The 18939-nt window shown below is 44.7% G+C and overlaps 1 protein-coding gene across 1 annotated transcript; it reads left to right on the top strand.

Moving 5' to 3' along the window:
- Nucleotides 1–202: 202 nt before the first annotated feature.
- On the top strand, nt 203–18844 carry DHRS7 (dehydrogenase/reductase 7). The gene is made up of 7 exons (XM_064422976.1): nt 203–361; nt 5093–5245; nt 10780–10886; nt 11195–11434; nt 16239–16361; nt 17735–17950; nt 18632–18844. The coding sequence occupies exons 1-7, from the start codon at nt 226–228 to the stop codon at nt 18665–18667; spliced, it is 1011 nt and encodes a 336-aa protein (XP_064279046.1). The 5' UTR covers nt 203–225; the 3' UTR covers nt 18668–18844.
- Nucleotides 18845–18939: the final 95 nt, after the last annotated feature.

Genomic DNA, 18939 nt, shown 5'->3' on the forward strand with positions numbered 1-18939 from the left:
GAGCGACCTTCACCGCCGGCGGCACGCTCGGCCTCTGCCCCAGGGACCCCGCGCTTATCGCCGCAGCCTTGGCGGCCGCGGGGCCGCGGAAGGGAGGGCACGGGGGTGGAAGGGAAGGCAGGCGGAGGGAGGGAGGGAGGCGGGGAGGAGGCCGGCGCTGGCTGCGGGCAGCGGGGGCGGCTCCCGATAAAGGGGCTCCGTGCGGGCGGGCGGGCGGTGGCGGCGATGGCGTGGGGCTGCGCGCTGTGCCTGGCGCTGGCCGGAGGGGCTCTGCTGGCGCTGCTGGTGCAGTTCCTGCGCTGGCTGAGGGCCGACGGCGACCTCACGCTGCTCTGGGCCGAGAGGTGGGGGAAGAAGCCAGGTAATGCCCGCCTGCAGCCCCGGGCAGGGGACCGCGGTGGGAGCGGGGCGGGCGCTCGGGAAAGGGGGCGGCGGGGGTGCTGGTGGCATCAGCTGTCCCCTGGGGTTGTCCATGAACACAAACACGCCCCAAAGGTGTACTTTACCTGCCCCTTGCCTGCATAAGGCTCGTGGTGCCCCTCGTCCCGGCTCCCAAAAAGCCGCTTCGGGGCACCCGCGATCCCCCGCGGGTCTGGGCCGAGCGCTGGCTCCTTTGGGCCAGAACTGTTTGTTTTGCACAGTTTCTGGGCGGGTTCCCGGTCCTGGCAGGGCCCCACGAGCAGCTGAGCACAGGGACAGTGTGGATGGAAGGGACAGTGTGGCAGGAAGGCTCGGGAAGGGACGAGGGTGCCTGGCCGGACCAGTGGCTTTGCAGCCTGTTTGCTGCTCCAGCCTGTTTGTTCTGCGATCTTCAAGCAGATACTGCGTTCACAGGGCTGTGACAGTGTTTACGGTGAAGTAAACACGAGTTATTATTAATGCTGGGGCTAACAGGGTTTCCTGTTCCGTGGATTGTGCTCTGAAGGGCTCCAGGGAGCAGCTCCACATGCGATGCTGTTGGGGACTGTCCCTGCATCTCTGAACGGTGCTGCCATGGTCACCTGGGGACAAAAGTTCAATGAAACACTGTCAGACAGACACTTCCAGCTCTTTCTCGTGTTAAATTTTCTATTCTGACTGCAATTCTCCATATTTCTGGACCTAGAAACCTAGAAATAAAAAATCTAGAAATCATAGGTTTTGTTCGCTTGATATAAGTTTTTGGTCAGAAAAGGCACAAATTTGTGAAAATCCCCGCTTAGTTTAGCCTGCTGGGGTGATTTGTGGCTGCTGTGACCTTCTGGCTGTGGGTGCTTTAGGTGGAAGTGGAGATTGGGGACAGAAGGTGGGATGAGAGGCACTATAAGGTATCCCATGTGGGAATTGGAATGGGCTGTTGGGTTGAGACAGGGAGAAGGGACTGCATGGAATGAAGGTGGACCAGGAGTGGTGGAGGGAAGGATTGAGCTTGGGACCATGATTCCTTAGGGGATGGTGGTGCAGCTGAAGTTTGGTGTGAGGAGCAGCTGGGGAGAAGAGTAGGACAAAGTTGAGACGTCCTTGTCTCCTGCTCTCAGCAGAAGCTTCCTGCAAATGTGCGTCCTTTTCTGTTCTCCATCAGATGGACTAGCACAAGTAATGAAGCTCTAAAAAATACTGCATTTAAATCAGTGTGAATGATCTCTTATAGCTGTTGGGGTACTCAGCCCAAAGTTTTGTATCAACTCCATCAGAACGTTCCCTTGCTGTAACAAAACTGCAAAAAACCTTAGCGTGTGGGCTTTGCAGAGAGCACGGAAAGAATCAGGGCAGAGAAGTGAGATATATCTTAACTAATACAAACAGAATTGAAGTTTTGTCCTGAGGGTTCTATGTGCAATATACATTAAGAAGTAGGAGCCCTCTTGGGTAGAAAAAGTGTTGAGTGTAGCCTTCAGAATTATTGAAGGCCTGGAAACCCTTTAAGTAGTTTAAAAATTCACATCCAAAGACCAGTGTTGGAATTTTATGATGGGGTTGTTTCAACATGTAGTACAAGAAGAATCAGGTAAAAATTCATCAAGATAAGAGGTCAGCTGTGTTTTGGCCACCTCCCCTTTCCCCCCAGCCTCTGTGCTTGTTATTAAGTAAAATATTTAACTGAAATGGTACCATTTAACAAACCAGGTAGGAAAAGAGAAGGGACAAACACTAGAAAATATGTTTCATGAAATAACTTCTCCCTTTCCCTTCTCCCCACATTGTGCATGTAATGTAGGGTGCCTAGATAAATAATTAATTTTAATAATTTTTATAATTTTATAATAAATTTTAATAATTTTTAATTAAATATGTTATTAGAGCTATCACTCTTGCAGTCATTATATTGTGTTATCACTTCTACAACATTATTATGGGTGTTGAAGTTCTTGGAGATGAAGGTGTTTAGTAGAAAGTGGACTCATCTCCTGTGCTTCTTGTGCTATAAACTATAACTACAAATAAAGGCCTTAATAAATTTGGTCTTGGTTCCAATTCAGTGATTCAATTCTATAGAGAAATTTGGATTTATTCATTGGCAGGTGCTGGATTGCTTCCCATCCTCTGAATATGTGTGTTGCCAGGAGAGAAGATTTTTGGGTGCTGGATGCCTTTCCTTCTGTTTTGTGTTTTTCTGAGTGCACAGAAGTCACCCTAAACCCTGTGCTTTTCACAGGCAGCTTAATATTATGAAGCTAAGGGGGAACCTTCCATTTATGAAAACCCTGCTCTTAAATTTAGGAATAATGGTATGATTCTTTAGGGCTCTGGAGTAGATGTTGTGTTTTAAAATTCCCCACTTCTAATCATGTTCCTGGAAGAAATTACATGGCAGCCTTTGCCATAAGAGCTATGAAATGTTGGAAAAAACTCTAAGCAGAGCTACAAACCGACTTTTTGGGTTACTTGCAGTGCTAGTCAGTTCAGCCTCTCATTTGTTATGCATTGTAGCACAGTAGTTAATAGTTAGTAATGGCATAATCTACTTTTATTTTTTAATTTGGCATGGTTAATTTTTAAGCTTATTTCCAGCAACAACAGGACATTTATTCTGGAGCAAAGTTGATGGTTTGGTACTTGTTGTGCACCAGCATTTGAGGTTTCCCATTGTGTTAGCTCTCAGCAGCTCAGTGCTTGGAAACAATCAGCTCTGGGGAATCAGTGGGAAAACTCTCCTTATCTCAGTTAATTATTCTGTTCACAGAACAAGATCCTCAATAACTGCTGAGAAGCTGCCCAAGACAGGTTGGGAACAGGGAAACTAAGTGGTAGGAGGAGGAAGAGGATTTGTTTTCAGTAGCAAGAGGAATGAGTGTGGTAAGCAGGGCTGAAATGACATCCATGTGTTGTTTTGTTCGTGTAGTGTTTGTCTGCCTGGGTTTTCTGCAGGAAAAAATGTTGTAGGAGAGGCAAACTCCCTTATTTATTGTGTTTAATTCAATAAATTGGGAATATGTTGGAATAAAACTGTAGGGAAAGGGTGTGAATAAGCTTTACAGACAGCAGCCATTTGTTCTAATGATGTAACAATGATATTTCTACAACTTCAACAGAATCTCTTTCCACCTCCCTAGTTCATAACCTGGAATACATCTCTCCTTTGGGAAATGACTCCTGTTGCTGTTGTTGGAGGTTTTAGAAACAAGAAACTCCAAACAACCCCAAGCCACAAAAGCCTGGGTTTAGGAGGGATTTATTTGGCTGAAATGCAGTCAGCTTAAGAAAAGACAAATAATACTTACTGCCAGCCCCACAAAGTCAAGGTGAGCTCTGACAGCCAGTCTTGAGTGCTCACTGCTTTTTGTCTGAAGGGTGAAGGGTTTAGGTGCTGGTCTCTTTGTGGGGTTTGTGTCATTAAGACTCCAAAAGTAGAAATTTGAAACCCAGTGTGGTGTAGAGAGAACCAGGAACTGATTACTGGAGAGAGCAGGAAGTAAAAGCAGTCTCGGCCACAGAGGAAAAGGAATATTTTTTCCTAAATTAAATTAGTGGTTAAATTGCAGTGAGCTGAAAAATACTACTCTGAGCCTTTTCAGAGTGGAACTGGCTTTAAGTCTCAGAAACTGCATTTGGCTCTGATGTTTGAATTATGCTGTGAAATCTTTCTAGGTTGGCTAGATGTTGGAATGCACAAACTTGAGCAACAGAGGGAAGAGCTCCTGTCAGCAGTGCTCTGAGTCAGACTTTCCCCAAGACTGATACTCACCATGGCTGATCTTGAGGAACACAGACACGTGTCAGGCAACGACTCCTTCTGGAAAGTGCTCTGATATTTGTGATCCTTCAGCCCTAAATCATGGAATTAGTTGAGCGATTTTTCAGCCACCTGTGGTATTGGATGATTTTGGGCTTTTCCCAGTGCCCAGGTGTACCATGGAGTGGGAATGATTGTAGACAAGTGGAAACAGGCATTATCAGCAGAGTTGTAAACAGAGCAAGATGCTCTTAATTTTACTACAGGTTAAAAAAGCATGTCAGGGCAGGAGCTGGGGAATCCACATGTGAATTCACACCTTGGGAACTCTGTGTACTGTGCCCTGGCCAGTGCAGGAGCTAACCTGCATCAGATGCTAAACAAAGTGGATGAAAACCCATTTGGCATTTTGTGATTAGCTGTCTTTCTGTTCAGGGAATTTTACTCAGTCAGCAATTACTCTGGAACATTTTTTGGGATGAAACATTATTTGGAAAGACTTGCTTAGGCTTTTGTTTGTATTTGCAATACAGTAACTGTTTCCTGTCAATTCTAAGAATTCTCTTCCCCCTTTTCCTCTGAAAATGTTTTTGATGAGGTTAGTGGAATTGTCATGTGTGGATGGCCTGCAGAAATGCAATCAGATTCCTACCCTCAGGTAAATAACCCATGTTTATTCAGATTAGCCTTGGAACAAAGTTCAAATGGCAACAGAACAACTATGAACAATTTCACATTGTTCACTATGAACAATTTCACAATTTGTGTCACAAAGTCACACACATCAGCATGTGACTAAAAAATAAATCAGGATTTTGTAATACTCCTCCAAAAAGAGCATATTTCTTAAAACCAGCACCAGGTTACACCCCTGCAGTGAGTTAGATGCTTATCCTAGCATTGGCAATGTGTGAACTGCTGTCTTGATTCTTTTGACAGAACATGAACTGCGTGGCAAGGTTGTCTGGGTGACAGGAGCCTCAAGTGGCATTGGAGAAGAATTGTCTTACCAGCTGGCAAAGCTGGGAGCCTTGCTTGCCATCTCTGCCAGAAGGGAGGATGAGCTGCAGAGAGTGAAAAAGAAATGCCTTGGTAAGTACAGCCTAGCAGTCCATGCAAGCAGTTCCACCCTGGCTGGGCTGGAATTGCCACAGGAACACTAACCCACATATCACCAGAATAAATTCAATGAGGAAAGTCAACTTCATACAGAGCTGGTGTCTTCTTTTTGTCAGTGAGAAGCCTTTGTATAGACATGTATTTCAACTTCCTACATAAGCCACTGTTACCTAAAAATCTCATTATCAATTGCAAGTACAAGATTAAGAAATTGAATAAATACTGTGGGGAATAGAGGAAACAATCCCAGGGATATCATCCTGTAAAGAACCAAAACACCTAGCTGCTTGCAGCTAAGAAATATTCTTTTTTCAGGTTTGTGCATGTTACAGGCAGAGAGAAAACTGACTTGGCTCTTCACAAAATGGACTAATAAAAATGTTCAGAAAAAGTTGTTCTAGGAATGTGGAAGAAGGAGGATCTCCTGTAATCAAAAGGAAAAAGTGTGGAGCAAAATTTTTAACTATTCCAGTGACTCAGTGGTCTGGCTTCATTCCTCCTGTTTCTCTTTTCCCCTCCTGTTTTCTGGCTTGGCAGCAAGAGGAATAGGCAGTTAATTCACACTGATAGAGGGTTTGAACATGATTAACATTATACTCTTTTCAGACTATTTATCCTCTATAGCTCAGGATGGAGTATTTTATGTGGAATGTGTTATCACACCAAGAGTTCAGTCTTAGTAATGTTGACAGAATGTCCACAGTCTACTTGGAATGTGTGCTGGAGAATAATCAGATGTTTTTCTTGGATTAGCACCTAGACATGTCTAGAAAGCTGAAAGTTGCAGCAGCCTACTCAGAAAAGCTTTCAAGGAACTTTCAAAAATGCACAACTCCTTTTATCCTGGTTTTATTATCTGAGGGCTCCAAAAAGCAGTCACCTAAAGAGTCTGATATTTAACAAGAGGCAGGGGACATGTGATGGCAGTGTGGTGAAGTGGCAATTGTGACAAAATCCCAGTGCTGTGTGATGCAATGGTCAGCAGCAGTCTGCGACACCATTTGTGTCCTTGGCTGTTTGTTGTGATTGCAAAATTGATGACACGAGACAGGCTGGCAGCAGCTGCAGTCCTGGAGAGGCACTTTCAGGAAACACTTCTGGGATGTGCTAAGGAATATTCAGAAATATTTCAAGGAATGTGGGCCAAGAGCATTGATTTATCTGAGGTGATTTCTGCCTCTGCCAGCTTTCAGTGTCCCTGTGAATGTCTGAGCTGTGCCATACACATCCTTGGGAAGTCTTATGCAGCCCTGTGCTTTGCAAATGTTTGCTATTGAACTTTGCTTTAACTGATGGCCTGATTAGTAGGAATATTGGAAACTCTTCAGTAACACAGAAACAAAACCAGGGCAGGAAGTGACAGGATAAGGGGGAGTGGCTTTAAACTGAAAGAAACCAGATTTGGAATAGATATTTGGAAGAAATTCTTGCTTTTGAGGCTGGTGAGGTCCTGGGACAGGTTACCCAGAGCAGCTGTGGCTGTCCCATCCCTGGAAGCATCCAAGGCCAGGATGGATGAGTCTTTGAGCAGCCTGGTCTAGTGGAAGGTGTCCCTCTCCATGGCAAGGGTTTAGAATGAGGTGACATTTAAGGTCCCTTCCAACCTAAACTATTCTCTGATAGTTCATGTTTTCTACAGCCAGCTTCAAGGTAGTGGAAGGCAGTAATTGGACCCACATCCATTCTTATCCTTTCCTTCTCAAGGCTGTGTAAATCCAGCTTCCACCCCTTTCCTTGACTGTTATGTGTGCTAGCCCCTTAACAAACTTAGTGGCCCTGTGCTCCACTATCTCCAGTTCATCAGTATTTGTTTTGAACTAGGGGGTTCAAAATGAGACACAGTGCTCTAGGTGCAGTCTTGGAATGCTGTGTAAAAGCTCTTAAAATCACTTTCCCTCAGTTTGCTTTTGTTAGTGCAGCCCATTAGCATTTGTCACTGTCAGAGCCAGCTGCTGGCTTGCACTCAGCTTGCTCCTGTCCTTCCATCAGGACATCTCCTCTTTGGAGATCTGACCCTCTGGATGTTGGCCTGCAGTATTGCAGAGCAATGTCCTGTCCCAGGTGTGAAAATCTGCATTTTAATTTATTGAGCTTAATGAGGTTTGTCAGACTATTCTTAGAACTTGTTAAGGTGCCTCTGCGTGGCAGTCCAGCCCTGCAGCAGGACTGCTCCTCTGAACTTGATACTAAATCAAAATTTTATGAAAATCTGTGGTTTTTCCCCATCATCTGGGTCATTAATGAAGATATTCAAACATACTGATCATGGAGGGATGCCACAGCTGATCACAAAAAGCAATCAAGTTGGTCAGGTAGGTTGGTCAGGCCATGCTAAATCCATGGTGGCTTTTCCCACACACCTTCTTGTTCTCCATTTACCTGGAAATTGCTTTCAGGAGGAATTGACACATAATTTTCTCAAGGACTGAGGTTAGGCTTTGTGACATTTGTTTTCTTACTGTCCCTGGGGAGCTACTCCACTTAGAAGAAAGTTCCAAAAAGGAGTGACATTGGCCAGCTCTTGTAAATCACAGATCCATATTTTGCCCTGCTTGTAGGTGCATTTTCCCCAATTTGTCTGACTCTGGTAGTGTTTCTTTCCCCAGAGTGTAGCCTCAGGAGTGTGGGAGACCTGAGAGGAGATCTTGCCAGAGAAGACTGGGGCAAAGAAGGCGTTGAGCACCTCAGGTTTTTCTGTGCATTTCAGCATTTCTTCCTCCCCATCCCTGTCCAGCAGTGAGCTCACCCTGTCTTTGGCCTCCCTTTTGTTGCTGCTGGAGCTGAGAAGCCTTTGCTGCCTTTCACATTCCTCAACTCCCGTGGAAATTTCAGTTTCAGCTCCACCTGGGTGTTGATCTTCCTGCTTCCATCTCTGCATGCTTGTCCATGTGCTTCCTGGGTAGTCTGTGCCTGCTTCCACCTGCATGTTTCCTCTTGGCAGCTGAGTTCAAAACTGTCCTGTAGGGTGTGAGTAGCACGGGGTGGATGAAGCCCGAGCAGCAATGTGCAACATCAGTGTGAATTTGGCTGATTTATGGGGCATAATTGGAGCTCATGTGCTGCAGCACGCCTGCTGAAGAGGTTGAACACTGCAGCAACTGAGCTGTGTCAGAAACAAGCACATATATCTTGTTCAAAGTTTAGTGACACCACCCTGTGGTACAGGTTTGTGCATTCTACACTGCTTAAAAGGTATGGGGGGAGAGAGGAAGAGAGAGAGAGGTAATCCCTGTTGAGTCATGCATATGCCAGCTCAACCCTTCACTGCACTTGGGCAGGAGGGAGAGAAAACAACTTGTATAACTCACTCAGCTCCTGCAAGAGCCTTCTCTATTTCCCCCAACCACTCCTTCTTTTCTCAGAAATGTTGGAGGCAGTTTTCTCTCAAAAACCCTAATAAGAAAAAAAAAAAAAAAGCTGTGGGGGGATGTTTCTGGGTTTGGCAAAGGTCAAATATGATTTAATTATGGATAGGCCAAATGAGTGACAGGCAATCTCTAAGTTCAAGAATTACACAGTAATTGAGGTTGAAATGGACCACAGGAGGTCACGTTGATCAGCCTCTGCTGAAAGCCCAACCTCTGTCAGAGGCCATTTATACAGGGAGAAAGAAAAGAAAATGCAGAAGAGCTGGAAAATACTACTCTGAGCTATAATGTTTATCATCTTGTGAGAAACTGCTGCCTGAGATTAACATTGAAAAGAGATATTAATCTGAAACCCAAGCAATGAACTTTAAACTAAGGTCTCCCACTTGTGCCCAAGTTTCAGCTTTTTCTGGATATCATAATTGTTCCCTTAAAACCTCACTTTGGTAGCAGGCAAAAAGGACAGTGGAATATTAGGGTTTGCTGGTAAAAGCAGTGAGGAACACCATTCTGGCAGTGCATAAATTGGGATTTATATGTGCCTTCTGCTCCAGGCACAGTGCTGGCCATCAGCCAGAAAAACAATGGGAGAGTGAATGGGAGAAGGCATTCAGAAAAGGGTAACAGGAATGCTTGGTTTTTGCAAAAGCTGTCTCTGAGGGGTGCCTGAAGTAAGGACCCCTCACCCTGGAAAAGAACTGAGGAAGCTGCTGAGAGGCACAGTTTGAATGTGGAAATCCTGTACAAGGTTTCTGGTTTAAAGTTTCCTGATGTCAGACGTTTCTAACATCTTATAAAAGAGCACTTCCTTCCTTGCCAGCAGCCTGTCTCTTGCTCTGCTCTTTCCCTTCTCCCCTGTGTAGATTTCATGGCTGGGCTGCCCTGTGGTGTTGTTAACCCGAGGCAGAAATATCCCCACCCCAGCAGGTACCAGCACCCCAAGAGGCATCAGCTGTGCAAATCTGCTGCAGGCAGCAGCAGGCAGAGGTGTGCCCCTGAGAGGGCAGCTTAAACTACATTTTACTGCTGTATTTCTGGGAGAAATGGAGGAGAAAATGCACATGGAGGGAGCAATAAATGGAAACACTGCTAGCATTAAACCAGACAGTTGGGTTTATTATTTATTTATTTAACCAGTGGCTTAAATACTAATGACCTTTGAACAGAGGCAACTCATGGGTTTAATTAACCTCTTTATTTCTATATCACTGTTAAGACAAAGTTCAACTTACTCTACACTTGCAAGAAGTGGTAATTAAAAAGTCAAAGCCTGAGGCTCTCTGAAGAGGGCAGCTGCTTAATGGGGAGCAACCACAGGTAGATGTGGTTACGAATTGATTTAGGAAAAAAAATTAGCACTAACAAACTAATAGAAATCATGTACAAATTCTTGTTAGATGTAGTTTATAAAAAAGCTTGAAATTATGAAGATTTTGTTTTTGTGAGTCATCTGCCCCAAAACCCCAGGGTAACAAATCACTGCTCAAGAAATGCCTTCTATGGAAAAGGTCAGTTGCTCTGAAGAGACAGTGGGGGGAAAACGTGACAAAAAGGCTGGAACTGGATGGCAGCTGACTTTTATTTCAGGGCATGGATATGTTAAAGGCTGTCAGTTAAACAAAAGTCATTTACCTCCTCCCAAAAACTCCCAATAATTCAGCTTCTATAGACTTTGCCTCATAGCTGCTCGGGCATTTATGTTGTGTTTTGGCTGTGAATTGTGCAAGTCCTGTTGTCAGGAATAAACATGCTTGACCTGCTGACATCCAAGCAAAGTGTCAGGACTCCAATGTGCTTCTGAATCCTCAGTGAAAAGTTTCAGCTGGATTTTACTCCTAACTATTGCAATTTATTTGGAGAAGTGAAACTTCTGTGTTGTGCTACAAAGCCTGTTTAATAAAGTCAGGCTTTTCACATGCAAAAACACAGTGAGAAAAACACTTGGTAGGAACAGATTAAAAATAGATTCTCTGTGGGGGTCGAAATGAAAACAAAGCAAGCATTTTATTTCCAACTTGATGTTATGATTTTTTTGGTGTCTTATTTGTGAAAATGTGGAGTTGAAAAGCATGTTATGTTTCCCACAGCTCTGACTTTGGGAATCTTATCAGCTCCCATTCTCTTATGGTTGTTCTTTAGAGATTAGCAGCCTGAGTGAAAACGATATCCTCGTTCTGCGTCTCGACCTGACCGACAGATCCTCTCATGAAGCTGCAACCAACAGTGTGCTCAAGCACTTTGGCAAGGTATGATGTGCTTCTGGGGTTAAACTTTTATTCCTTTGTCTCCTAAACCTGCATTTATGCTCATATTTCGCTTCTGTTTTACTGTACGATAAATTCAGAAGTGCCTACACCTTCCTTCAGCTTCAGTATTAAACTTGCCAAGAAGTACCTGCATTTTTATCCCTTCTGTTGCTTGCTTCTGGTTTTCATCAACAAACAAATAATCACTGGTCCTTCCCAAGGACTAAACACTCACTGAATTGCCTGAGGAAGCACAAATATTAAAGGAAATTGTGTTTATATTAATTTATCCTCTTATCTCTCTGGAGATTGATGTTCTGGTCAACAATGGCGGGCGCTCCCAACGCTCCCTGTTCGTGGACACCAACCTGGATGTCTACAATGCCATCATCGAGCTCAACTACCTGGGCACCATCTCCCTGACGAAGTATGTCCTGAACCACATGATCCAGAGGAAGAAAGGGAAGGTTGTCACTGTGAGCAGTGTCATGGGCATCATGGGAGCTCCTCTTGCCACCGGCTACTGTGCCAGCAAGCACGCTCTGCAGGTGAGTTACAGGCTGGGAGTTAATTAAGTTAATTAAGAGGAGCAGTACCAGTGCTGCAGCAGAGGGGTTCGTTCTGTGCAGAAAACACAAGTTTCACCTGAAATTTCACACAGCATATTCAACATGCTCAGGTATTGGAAGTTCTTCAGAATTAATTTGCTCTGAAATGTGAAATAGCTCCCACTGCAGATTTTTTTTCCCATGACTGGAATGCGAGTGCCAGTTTAGTTGGTTCTAACCACTACATGGTTAAATTCCAGTGAGAAAGACAAAACCTCAGCCTCTGGCCTTCAGGTGAGGGAATACCTCTATGAGAGCATTACTCTGTTCCACATAGAGCCCTAAAGCTCTCAATTCTTTTAGGTTGAAAGAGTCACTGGTGAGAGTTTTACGACTTGAGGAGATCTTTAGGACAGTGAAGTGAGAACAGTGAGTGGTAAGGCAGACTGCTCAGAGAAATAAGAACTCCTGATCCATCTGAGAGCAGCTGAACCACTCTTCCCAAGAGTTCTGGGTCTTTCTGTGGTGTGAAGAACTGGCAGTTCCCAGTGCCATAGGAAATTACCTTCTGCTAGTACTTAGCCCTCAACATTGCCTGGAAAAAGTTTCTGAAAGCAGTGTCACTTGAGTAGAAAAACATAAAAGAGGAGTTCAGAAAAGTTCCTGCCTGTATCATTGAGGAATCTCTTGTTTAACTAGTAAATTTGTTTGGGCATATTTGTCTTTCACCACTGTTTGGCCTCCTGTTAATGTACATTTTGATCTCAGTAAAACAAACTTCAGCTGTGCTCAGTGGTGGTTTAAAAACTGGCATCTTCTTACTCCCTGCTGCATTTCACCAAGTGAACAGAACAAACAACTGCTTAAGCCAAGGGATCAACATCTTTTTGACAATTTGACCAGCAACAACAAAAATGTAACAAGTGGCTGACACTGCAAAGCCTCTTGAAAATATAACATGTAGAATATGGTGGCAGGTTCTCTGCTAAAAAAAAATTCAGTTAGTTTTGGGAGAGATCTGCTGCTTTTCATCAGAATTGCCCATTACAGGCCAGCTTTTGGATTAAGCCTGGTAGATTAAAATTAGAAGAATGCAATGAGCAGAAGCCTGACTTGCCTTCATGCTCCTTTATTTATTCAAAGTTCTTTCGGTTGAATTATCTTTGGGTGTGGTGCAGTTGGGCTAAGCATGGCTAATTAATTGCAGAGCACAAAGAATTCACGTGTTGCTTTAAAAATACTCAGAATTCTCAATCCCATGTTAAGACTGAGAGCACAGATAAAGCTTTAAAGAGATAGTTTACTAAAATGAATTAAAATAAGCTGACTGAACTGCTTCTATCTTTATTAGCTTCTACCTCTGCTCAATAACCAGGCCAGACTCCAAACCTCCTTCCTTGTTTCTTTCACAGTAAGTCTAGAAAGACTAATTGCAGGTGTTGAAACAGCACTTGCAATATTGGTTTTGGAAATACTCTGCTTGAGAGTCTTTGATCAGTCTGGAGTTACAGATAGATGAGGGCATGAAGCCCCAAAAACAAGAAAAAAAAACTTTTTTCAAAGAACAAACTTCACTAGGGCAGTTCAGATAAAGGAATTCTGTAGGAATGGCAGCCCTCCTTAGCCCTGTAGCCCACTTCTGATGGTGACCAAAAAGAAATAGAGACTGGAAGAGGGGAGGGGGAAAATAAACCAAATAATAAGCACCAAAAAATTGGTGCTTTTCCTGTTCAGGTTTCCCAGCATGTCCTATATTCTAAGATCTTCTTGAAGGTTGTGTTTTGGCCACCAGTTATTAAATATGTGAGCCCATCTGACACAGATTTTTCTGTTGTGGTTTTTGGCTTGCTTTGGTATTTTTTTTAATTCATGCCTTGGAGTCTATCACAACTGACACACTTAACGCTGCAAACTTAATTACACCTCTTTTTGAAAAAGTCCTTCTTTTTACTTGGTTTTTTTTTGTTTTGAGTTTTTATTGTTGTTGGTTTTTTTTTTTTTCCTTTTGGTTTGGGTGGGTTTTTTTTTGTTTGTTTTTAAAAATTCCTTTAAATGGCATTTGTAGGAGGAAGGAAGGAATTCTGCCTGGAAATAGAATCTGTTCTTGAAACAATCATGCTTTGATTCATGCCAACTGGAATCCTTCATAACAATGTTCTGCTGATGAAATTGCCCTTTATTTCAGTGCTGGGAGTGCTGTAAGAGCATGAGTCAAGCCCACAGGAGTCTGCATCTGCCTGGTGCAGTTTTCCTCCTGGGGGGATGATGCTCATGGAGATATGTGCCTTCACCCAGCTGGAATTCATCTGCTTCATGGCATGGATCAGGAATGGTGGCCTTCAAAATGTCCCTTCATCAGGAGCTTGTCTGGACTGAGCAGCAGCAGCTCCTCTCTCTGTTCACTGTCTGGTCTTTAGTGGAATTCCTTCAGTCTGGGCTTGGTAGGAATACTCAGGTTCTTCCTCTTGCACTGGAGTTCCTTTACTGCCCCCAAATCTGGGTCTGTCCTTGCCTGAATTTCAATAAGGGAAAACCCTTATTTTTCTTGCTGAGGAATTTAAAGCTTCTCTCCTGGGAGGAAGCAGAGGAATTTCATACCAGCTGTCTTTGAATATCAAGGCTAAGTGCTGGGATTAGAAAACATGTGCCTACTGCACACAGAGCCTCCAGAGGGGTCCGAGTCCATGTGAGATTCTGGTTTCCAAGAGGCCCTGGCAGTGTGCATCAGCCAGGATTTAGGGTGAGTGTGTGTCCTGGCCCTCCTGCGTTGCTGGTGAAGGCTGTGCCACTTGTCTGGTGCAAAACCTTGGAGCTGCAGCATGAGGGAAGGATGTGGGACAGCAGAATGGCTGCAGAGCAGGACCAGGAGCTCGCTGGCATCTCTGGCTACTTGAATTTCATGTTTACAGGCTGTGCAGCCTTTAATGGAATCCCCCTGGCTTTGACAGTGCCCTGGAGCTGCCTGCTGCTGCTGTGTGCCTCTGTGTGGCTGCTCAGGTTTAGGTACAGCTTGGATCTCAGGAGCCTCCCAGCATCTGAGCAGATGGAGGAGCTTTGTCAAAAGTGACTGAGCCGTGCTCTGGCTTCCCTTCCATCACAGCATTCCCAGACACACGCCCTTCCACCTCCCTGACTCCTGGAAGTGCATCTTGAGTGTGTTCCCTTCAGGAAAAAGGGGAGCCAGTTCTGTTCCTCCCCTCCAGTGGGCAGGTGGGGGTCTGTGTGCCTTTTTAGGTGTGATTTTATGTGCCTTTTTAGGTGTGATTTTATCCTCAGCTGGACTCAGTCACCACCTTTGTGAGAGCCTGGCACAGCCTGGGGGTTTGGGGCTTTTCTGAAAGAAGTGGGCTCAGGGTCCCTGAGGGAAGGAAGGGGATGAGGAAAGTGCAGGTTGGGATGTAGGATTTTCCTGGAGTGCTGGATAAAACACAGCCCTGCTTGTGCCCATGAGGGTGGGGGAGCCAGGGGAAGCCCTGGCTTTTTAAACCAAAACTGCTGGGTGTCCAGAGCAGATCCCTGTCTGTCCAGGAGCAGATTTCTGGGCACATGAGTTTCCAGTATTAAATTTAATCCTCTCCAGGCTTTGCTGACATGCTGTGAAGATCCAGCCCCAGATCTGGGGCCTGTGGGTACTCACAACTTTAAATTCCTGCTCAGTGTTTTTAGAGAACTGAACTGCAAAGCCTGTATGGAACCCATAAACTGGAATTAGCCACCAGTAACTGGGAAACTGGAGCCCCTGTTCTTGGTCAGAGTGTGCTGCTCCTTGCTGAGCTTTGGTGGCTTGTCCCAGCTGCTGGTTCTGTGTCACCACAGGCTCATATCTGACTGGTTTTAGCCTGTGTTGCAGCTCGGGGAAGAGCTCTGGGGCAGCCAGCCCTCCTCCCAAGCTGGATGAGAGTTGAGTGATAAAATTTTACTACACTGGGAGAAGTTTATCAGCCTGTGCTCACTCTGTGTCACTGTTGTGACACAAAATTACATGTTGGAATAGATACAGGGGAGTGCTGGTAGCCAGGTCAAAGATAAGACATGATGGGGTGTTGGCTAAATCATTCTCCAGAGTGTTTGACCAGCAGCTTTGGAGGAATGCACCCTTCTGTATTGGCCATGTTTCCCATAATATTTGCTGTCTAAATGTGAATTACTACAGAGATTCAGAAAACCTTGTAACCTCTCAGTTTAAAGAAAAGAAGTACTCGCAATTTTTGTAATTTTGGTTTAACTTGGATACACCGGTAGCCTATTCCTGCCTGAAATAAGATTTGTATCTGTGTTGCTGCCAATTTCAAACTCTGTAGCAAATTCAGTGCTGCAAATTAACCCTTTGAAGTGTCAGGGTGCATTTTTGACTTTGCCATGCTGAAAATTTTCCACCTTTTCTTACATAAACTAGAGACACTTACTTCATAGAAACTGTATAAACTCTTTATTGTCACCCCAAACAGCAGTTGACCTGCAAAAGGTAATTTCCATGATATTGCAATACTTAGGATTGGTGGCATTTCCACTGCCAGACAGTAAGGCTTGTCCTCAGTACAGGGACAGCAGAATCTGGCTGTAGTTTAGAGAAATTACTGGGTATTTGGTCAGATAAGGATGGATTCCTCACTGGTTTATATGACAATGTCTGTAAGTGCTGATAAAATGCTAAATTAGCCCGTGAAAAGTCAAAGAAAATATAAGGGATTACTTGTAGTGGAATCTTGTTATCTTTACAGTATAAATTTGTATGAAAATGTCATCAGCTAAACCTTGCAGAAAACATGGGAAAGGAAGATTTCACTATATTTTTGTCTTCTAGGGATTCTTTAATTCTCTGCGGACTGAGCTGACTGACTACCCTGAGATAAGCATTATCCAAATCTGCCCAGGGCCTGTGCAGTCCCAGATCATCCAAAATGTCTTTACTGAGAATCTTGCAAAGGTGAGGACTCAGTTCTGCTGTGACAAACCCAACTTCTGCTGTGGGGCCAGCGATCCTTTTGTGGGGTGCTTTTGTCTGGTTTTGTCCTCCCTGCAAACACTAACCTCATCTTCTTACCAAGAAATGCTTTGAGTGGTGCAGAACTGTGTATACTCTTGGTGGCATCAACTGAAAATTGAGTTTGATAATTGCTGTTCATTCTCTCTTGCAACACAAACAACCCAAGTCCAGTAAAATGTACTGTACAACCCCTGTGCTGCAGTTCTGGGGGGGAAAGCCAGGATTTTCTGGACAGAGCTGTGCCTGGGGAGTGCTGTCCTTGCAGCACAGGTAGGGTTTTGTTTGCCCTGGTCACGCTGTGCCCTGGTGGGTGACGCTGCTGCTGGCACAGCCCCGGCTCAGCTGACACGGGCTGTGCATTCCTTTCCTGTTAGGGATTGTTCCAGGAGGAAAAGCAAAACCTTCCAACTGCACAATGGCTTTTAGTAAAGGCTGTCTGACAAAGCAGCTGGCAAAAATTGCTACTGTGATGCATCAAACTGTAATCTGCCCTGAATTCAATCGATTTGAAGCTCAGGATGACCCACCAGTGAGGGGGAGGGGATCTCCCATTGTTGAAGCGAGTTCTGGAAGGATTTTTGTGTTGCAAAACTTCTGACTTGCGTGAAAGAAAAAGTGTACTTTTTGAACAATGGTGAAAGTTGCAAAACACATTCCTCAGATTTCGGTGTGGCAGAAGACCAGGGAGGAGGAGCAAATCTAGAGCAGAACTGCTTTTGCCCCATGAAACAGAAGGACAGATTGCTAGAGTGGCCTGTTATTGCTGGAGTGAAATGTGCACAAGTTCACAGGGCTGTGGTTTATGTTCACTAAATGATACACAGTGACAAGAAAGGCTGATGTCCCTGCTCCACTTGGTTGAGATGGAGAGAACTGGCAGCAATATTTAAGTTTATGGGGAATGTGACCTCACCTACTCTCTTGGCTACTTGAGTAACTTGTAGTGTAGAATGGGGCAGGCACAGCTGGGAACTGGGGCGTTCCCATTCCTCAGAGCTGCAGATAGGGGAACTTGTTCAACAATCCCCATCAAGTGGAAGCCCTGCTGAAGCAGGACAGAGCTTGGAGATCCATTTTTAAAAAAAATTTTAATCCATCAATAGAGGCATTAATTAAAAGGGTTAAAACTTGAGCTCAGGGAAGGTGGGAAGTGTTCCCACACTGAAAACCAGAGGATAGTGAAGGATGGGTTCCCCAGTCTCTGGTGAGTCCTTGTGGGGAAACTGGGAGGAATATGTGGCACGGAGCGTGGCCCTTTTCCTCTGTCAGTGCCAGGGCTGCAGCTGTAACCCCTCCCTGCTCTGTGCCCCCAGTCCATCGAGAACAGCGGGGACCAGTCCCACAAGATGCCCACGGACCGCTGTGCCCGGCTCACCCTGGTGAGCGTGGCCAACGACGTGAAGGAGGCCTGGATCAGCGACCACCCCTACCTGGCCGTGTGCTACCTGTGGCAGTACGCGCCCACCTGGGCCTGGTGGCTCATGAACAGGATGGGCAAGAGGAGGATACAGAACTTCAAGAGTGGAATTGTGAGTCTCCCTCTCTCCCCTGCTTGCTCGTTTCTCTCTGCTGATGTTCCCTTCTGCTGTGGGGATGTTTGTTGGGATTGCGTTGCTCCTCAGTCACACTTAGAGCCCTGATGTGCAGGGCAGTGATTCTGCCCTGGGAGATGCTATTTATTCTTTTGGTACAAAATCCCTCCCATCTTCAAGCACTGCAAGAACAGGAATTACAAAAGTAAGGGTCCCAGGACGAGGGAAGAGATGAGTCTTGACTCCATGTTTCAGAAGGCTGATTTATTATATTATTATATTATATTACATTAAAATGCTATACTAAAACTATACTAAAAAGAATAGAGAGAAAAGTTCATCAGAAGGCTGGAAAGGTAAGAAATGACAACAAAAGCTCGTGACTCTCAGAGTCCGACACAGCTAGATCTTTGATTGGTTATTAAGTGGAAACAATCCACATGGACCAATGGAAGATGCACCTGTTGCATTCCACAGCAGCAGGTAGTTATTGTTTACATTTCTTTCCTGAGGCTCCTCAGCTTCTCAGGAGAAAATCCCATCGAAAGGATTTTCATGAAATATGTCTGTGACACTTTGTGCTTTCACACTGTAACTGCCCATGGTCACAAGCTGTTTCAAAGGAAGTCTTGCACTCACAGTGTTGTTTTTAACTGATTTAGTGTCCTCTCCCTCCAGGATGCTGATGCCTCTTACTCAAGGAAGAGGAAGTAAGGACGAGTGTGTAAGAAATCCTGCTGTACTTGTGTTAAGGCTGAGAAACTTTTCCTATTGCATGACTGCAAACAACAGCTTTTTTTGGTTTTGTTATGTCTCTGTCATCCTGTAACTTGACAGATCTACCGAGCTGATGACATACTTGGCTAAATAAAAATCTCTTTCTAAACACAACTGTTTCATGTCAAACTCCCACAGGCTGAAGTTTTAAGCTTACAAGGACTGAAACACACAAAGGGCTGGGCTGCTGCTCTGACATGGGCAAATAC

This window comes from Passer domesticus, chromosome 6 (genome assembly GCF_036417665.1).
Source record: "Passer domesticus isolate bPasDom1 chromosome 6, bPasDom1.hap1, whole genome shotgun sequence".
Taxonomy (NCBI): Eukaryota; Metazoa; Chordata; class Aves; order Passeriformes; family Passeridae; genus Passer; species Passer domesticus.

Coding starts and splice junctions, on each gene's coding strand:
- DHRS7 (XM_064422976.1), top strand. CDS start 226: ATGGCGTGGGGCTGCGCGCTGTGCCTGGCGCTGGCCGGAGGGGCTCTG. Junction 11,435..16,238: donor CCAGCAAGCACGCTCTGCAG/GTGAGTTACAGG, acceptor TTTGTCTTCTAG/GGATTCTTTAATTCTCTGCG. Junction 17,951..18,631: donor AGAACTTCAAGAGTGGAATT/GTGAGTCTCCCT, acceptor CTCTCCCTCCAG/GATGCTGATGCCTCTTACTC.